The sequence below is a fragment of the Solanum pennellii genome, chromosome 7, assembly GCF_001406875.1.
Source record: "Solanum pennellii chromosome 7, SPENNV200".
Taxonomy (NCBI): Eukaryota; Viridiplantae; Streptophyta; class Magnoliopsida; order Solanales; family Solanaceae; genus Solanum; species Solanum pennellii.
Window position 1 is genome coordinate 34129154 of NC_028643.1, and position 5765 is coordinate 34134918.

General features: G+C 34.4%; 2 protein-coding genes across 2 annotated transcripts; both read right to left on the reverse strand.

Moving 5' to 3' along the window:
• Positions 1-574: 574 nt before the first annotated feature.
• On the reverse strand, positions 575-1054 carry LOC107024977. Its single transcript, XM_015225875.1, has one exon. The coding sequence runs from the start codon at positions 1052-1054 to the stop codon at positions 575-577; it is 480 nt and encodes a 159-aa protein (XP_015081361.1).
• Positions 1055-1578: 524 nt separating this feature from the next.
• On the reverse strand, positions 1579-4375 carry LOC107024978. The gene is made up of 6 exons (XM_015225876.1): positions 4243-4375; positions 3956-4149; positions 3317-3575; positions 2759-3270; positions 2002-2571; positions 1579-1908 (listed from the first exon to the last, which is right to left on the reverse strand). The coding sequence occupies exons 1-6, from the start codon at positions 4373-4375 to the stop codon at positions 1579-1581; spliced, it is 1998 nt and encodes a 665-aa protein (XP_015081362.1).
• Positions 4376-5765: the final 1390 nt, after the last annotated feature.

The following is a 5765-nucleotide window of genomic DNA, read 5'->3' on the forward strand; positions in this document are numbered from 1 at the left end:
AGTGACTTCGTCTCGTCCGCAACTCTAGCCAGTCTACAGCACGTCAGATTTCAGGGTGAGCTATTGTTCCTAGCTCGGACTGGATTCTCTCATTCACGTCTTGATGTCCTTGAAGCTCGGACATGGACTACCATTTTATTCTTTATTTTAGTTCTTAAATATTCTTAGACTTAGTAATTTGAGGATAGATGTTCTTGATGTGATGACTTCCAGATTTTGGGGATAAGAGTTGATAAATTTTAGAATGTTTATTTATTGGTTTTATTAACAATATTTTGAGTCTTCCGCATTATGTTGGGGTTTAGATTTGTTGGTTCGCTCACATAGTAGGATAAGTGTGGTGCCACTCGCGGCTCGTTTTGGGTCGTGACAATTAATTACCGAATCAAAACATTACAAAACAAACAGCTAACACAACATGCTTTTACCTCAAAAACATTACTCTAACAACTAATCTACTAACTATCACTCAAAGCTTCCTTTGATTTACAACACTTTTAATACTATTAGAAGCTCTAGCAATAGTCACATAGGCTATCTTCTTGACTACTTTATCTTCCAATCTACACTTGTCTTAAAAAATTCTCTTGTTTCTCTCATTCCACAATCCATAAACTCCTTCAGCTAGTATACTCTTGAATAGTTGTGCACCTGTAGTCTTCCCCTTCCCATGTTGAATACTCCATTGCATAAACTGACTCCATGTCATTGAACATCTACTGTGATTATCAATCCAGTTTAATAACCTCTCCCAAACCTTCCTAGCATAGTGACATTGGATAAATATATGTTCTATGCTCTCATCAACACTTTTGCATAAGACACAAGCTTTATTAAGTAACATTCCCCATTTAGCAAGCCTATCAACTGTTGCTAGCTTTCTATTCAACATGATCCACAGAGTGAAGTAAGCTTTTGGCCTAGCTGCATTCTTAAACATGAGACACCTCCATTCAGGTCTGAGCTTCTCCCCTCTCAGATAATCATAGATTTGTTTTATCATCCCTTTTCCTTGCAGTTGTTGAACCTGATCAATTGTATGTTTAGCACTCATTACTTTCCTGATCATCTTGCTTGCTTGATCTCTCTTCTACCACTCATTCTGCCCTTTTAAGTAGTATGCATGTATCCATTTGATCCATAACTTATCTTCTTTATTTGCTAAATCCCAACACAGTTTGGCCACAACAGCTCTATTCCACACTTGCATATTTATCAATCCCATACCACCTTCATTTTTAGGACAACATACTTTCTCCCATGCTATTAAAGCCTTCTTAGTAATATGTCCAACACCTGACTACAAATAACTTCTACACAAACTCTCAATCAACTTGATTATCTTAGCTGAAAAAATGAACAATTGTGCCCAGTAAGATTGAACACCAAATAACACTGTCTGCACTAGCTGAGTTCTACCTGCATAAAATAGTTTCCTTGCTGTCCATGAGTTGATTCTTGCCATTATTTTATCAATGAGAGGATACTATTCAAGAACTGACATTTCTTGGTTTATAGTGGCACTCCCAAATATTTAAAAGGAAGTTCCTCCATGTTGTAGCCTAGCTGATGCACAATCTACTGCCTTACTTCCATCTGAACACCTCCACAATATATTGAGCTTTTATTGAGGTTTGCTTGTAACCCTGAAGCTTGAGAAAACTGTGAAAAACACATTTGAATAGCCTTAACAGACTCAAGATCTCCTCTAGAAAAAAGTAACAGATCATCTGCAAAACACAAGTGAGTGATATCAAGTTTAGAGCATTTAGGATGATACTTAAAAGCTTTATCATCCTTAAGACCCTTAAGAAGTCTACTAAGATACTCCATAGCTATAGCAAACAAGAATGGAGACATTGGATCTCCTTGTCTAAGGCCTTTAGCTGCATCAAAACTTTGAGTACTCTGCCCATTAACCACTATGGAATAGTTCACTGTCCTTACACACTTCATTATTCATTGCACAAAAATCTCAGGAAATCCTAGACCAAACATTACTTGTTCCAAGAATTCCCATTCAACTGAATCATAAGCTTTCTGCAAGTCAACCTTCAGCATGCTTCTAGGAGAAATATGTTTCCTAGTATATGCTTTAACCAATTCATGAGCAAGTAATATATTATCAAAGATTTTCCTTCCTGGAATAAAACCTGCCTGGCTATCACAAATGCCAGTATGTATAACATAATGTAATCTATTTGTTAACACTTTGGAGATAATCTTATATACCACAGTACAATAGGCAATTGGTCTGTACTCTTTCACAGTTTTAGGATTCTTGACTTTTGGAATGAGAGAATCTAAAGTACAATTGAATGACTTATATAATTTCCCTGTTGTGAAGAAACTCTGAACAACCTCAATAATATCACCTTTAATGATATGCCAAGTATGCTTAAAAAATAAAGCATTATATCCATCTACACCTGGTGCCTTATCATTCCCTATGGACTGCAATCCATCATATATCTCTTGTTCTGTTACTGCAGCACACAATTGTAACCTTTGCTGTTTTGTCAAAGTAGGTCCTCTTTTCATCACCTGAGTACTTATTGGCTGGTAGATTACCTGCTGAAGTTTCCATAAGACTTTTATAAAACATCACAAACTCATCCCGAATCTCATGTGGTTCATATAACATCTTGCCATTCAATGACAAAATAGTCCTTATTTGTTTCTTTTGAGTTCTCTCCTTTATAACTGAGCTGAAAAACTTATTGTTTGCATCTCCCAATTGAATCTATTTTATCCTTGCCTTCTGCCTCAAAGCACTTTCTTCTATCATTGACCATTTTTCAAGTTTAATCAGTAACTCTTTTTCCTGCACAATCAAATCATCAGTTGCTTGCTTACTTAACTGATCTTGTACTTTTGCAATCTCCAGTCTAGCCATCTCAATCTGTTTCCTAATGTATTTAAATTCCTTTCTATTCAACTGTTTCAATACATGTTGAAGATCCATCAACTTACACCAAACCTTCTTCATTATACTGTTACCATAGTCTTTTTTCCATATAGATTCCACCATATCCATGAAAGACTCATGCTCAGTCCATACATTGAAAAATTTAAAACTAACTTTCCCATGATGCTGAGTTTTTTGTAGTAAAATCTGCATAGAACTATGACCAGATATGCTTGGATTCCCATATTCTACATTAACATGCCCCCATTTTCCCATCCATTCATCATTCCCAAATGCTCTATCAATTCTACTTGAAATTCTATCCCTCCCACATTGCTTGTTAGTCCAAGTATAGTAGTTACCTTTCCATTGCAATGAATTGCTTGTTAGTCCAAGTATAGTAGTTACCTTTCCATTGCAATTCATTGACACCAGTATCTCTCACACACTCAGCAAAGTCTTTGATCTCATTAATAGTAACATGAACTCCAGCTAACCTATCTTTAGATGAAAGAAAAGCATTAAAATCCCTCACTATGAGCCATGGTTGAGAGATACCTTTTGACATTATATTCATTTCTTGCCACAAACCTTTCCTCTGTTCAATTGTATTAAATCCATACACCACAGTCAATATAATCTGATAATCCTTACTTATTTCTTTAACCTGACAATGCATGATTTGAGCTGAGCTATTAATCAACTTGATGTCATACCAGTTATCATCCCACACTACCCAAATCCTACCATTAGGACTATCAGTATAATTGTATAGCATCCTCCAACCCGGTGCTATCCCTTTAAGAATTGTTTTCACATTATTTTTCTTAAGTCTTGTTTCAATTAACCCCGCCAAAGTGACTTTATTATTTTGTAAAAGCAGCTTAATCTCCTTCTTCTTATACCTCTTGTTCATACCCCTCACGTTCCAGAAAAACCACTTCATTAACATGTTTTTGATGCTCCACCTCTATAAATAAATAGTGAAGCTATTTTACTATGTATGAGACTCTCAAACCCATTCCTTATTGGTACAACTTTTAATACAGGAAAGTTAGCCAAACTAAATTCCAGCTGATTATCTGCATTATTAGAGTGCTCACCAATACTCCTTGGTGTTTGCTGATCTAGTTTCTTTTCTATCTCCTGTTCTGCCTCCTGCTTACTCTTCTGTGGACTAAGATTGTTCTCTTTTGCTTGTTCAGGTACCTTCTCTTGCTCAGTCTGCTGTGATATTGGTCCTTTGTACCGCCATGTTTGAGTTACTTATTTCCATGGCCTTCTTTTCTTTGGCATTTCTTCATTTGTTTCTGGTTCCACTTGACATAGATGACCAATCTTCTGGCACCTATCACAATATTGAGGCCTCCATTCTAACACTACTTCCTGCATAAATGTTTTCCCATTTGGATCCACTACTGCTATCTGCTGAGGTATAGTTTTTGTTACATTGACTTCAACAAGCATTCTTGCTTATGAAATTCTTGTTTGCTTTGTGGTGCACTCATCAGCAAAAAGAGGAACTCCAATAGCACTAGCAATTCTACACAAAGATCCCACACCCCAACAATGTAGTGGCAATTTTGGAAAGTTCACCTACAAAGGGATTTCTGTTAAAAACTCACTTCCAAAAACAAAACTCAGGACACCATTGTTTCAAAATGATTGGTCGATTATTGATAGTATATGGCCCAGAGAACAGTATTTCATTCATATCACTAATCTTCTGAAATGTTATTATATAGTGTCCATCTTCATGAAGAAAAACATCAGGTTTATTCACTTTTGACCAGTTCATCAGTATGTATCTCTTCATGGTATTGTACCCAGGACATTCTCCAATCACAGATGCAATGAGAGGACATTTCCATTCTGTTCTTCTTCTTGTACCTCTTTCCCTTCCAGCTGCACCATCGTTTGTCCATTCACTATTTGTGGAGAAAAATAAGATAACTGCATTCCATTGCTAGCTACACGATTGTTCTTAAACATATTAACCCATGGCTCCTTTGACTCGTTATTTTGTTCCATTCCATTACCAGCATTGCTATCTCCATCTTCTCCATTTAGCTGTTCCTCTGATTTCCTAGTTACTGTTCCATTGCCATCAAACTTGTTTTCATCAGCTAAACTTTCCAGATCTGAGTTCTCATGCACTTCTTCATTAGCTGATAGTGAATCTAAACTCAATCTCCTTGATACTTTAGTGCTTCTAGCTACCCCATCTTCAAAACTTTCTGTCCCTTTTTGATCTTGTTCCTGCTCCCTTATCCCTATTGCTTCCACACGAGTTCCTACTGAGCTACCAACGTTCATTATTGGAGTTTTCCGACCTCTTCCTCATCCTCTACCTCTTCCCCTCGCCATTTTCACCTTCCAGCTCACGTTTAGCTAACGTGCGCCGAGAGCATTTGGAGAGAAGAAGTTTTATGATTATTATTATTATTATTATTATTATTGTTATTGTTATTATTATTATTATTATTATTATTATTATTATTGTTATTGTTATTATTATTATTATTATTATTATTATTATTATTATTACTATTACTATTACTATTATTATTATTACTATTACTATGAATATTATTACTATTATTATTATTATTATTATTGTTATTATTATTATTATTATTATTATTATTATTAATATTGTTATTATTATTATTATTGTTGTTGGTGTTATTATTATTATTATTATTATTGTTATTATTATTTTTATAATTATAATTATTATAATTATTTATTATTATTATTATTATTATTCATAATATTATTGTTATTATTATTATTATTATAATTATTATTATTATTATTATTAATTATTATTATTATTATTTACTATTATTATTAT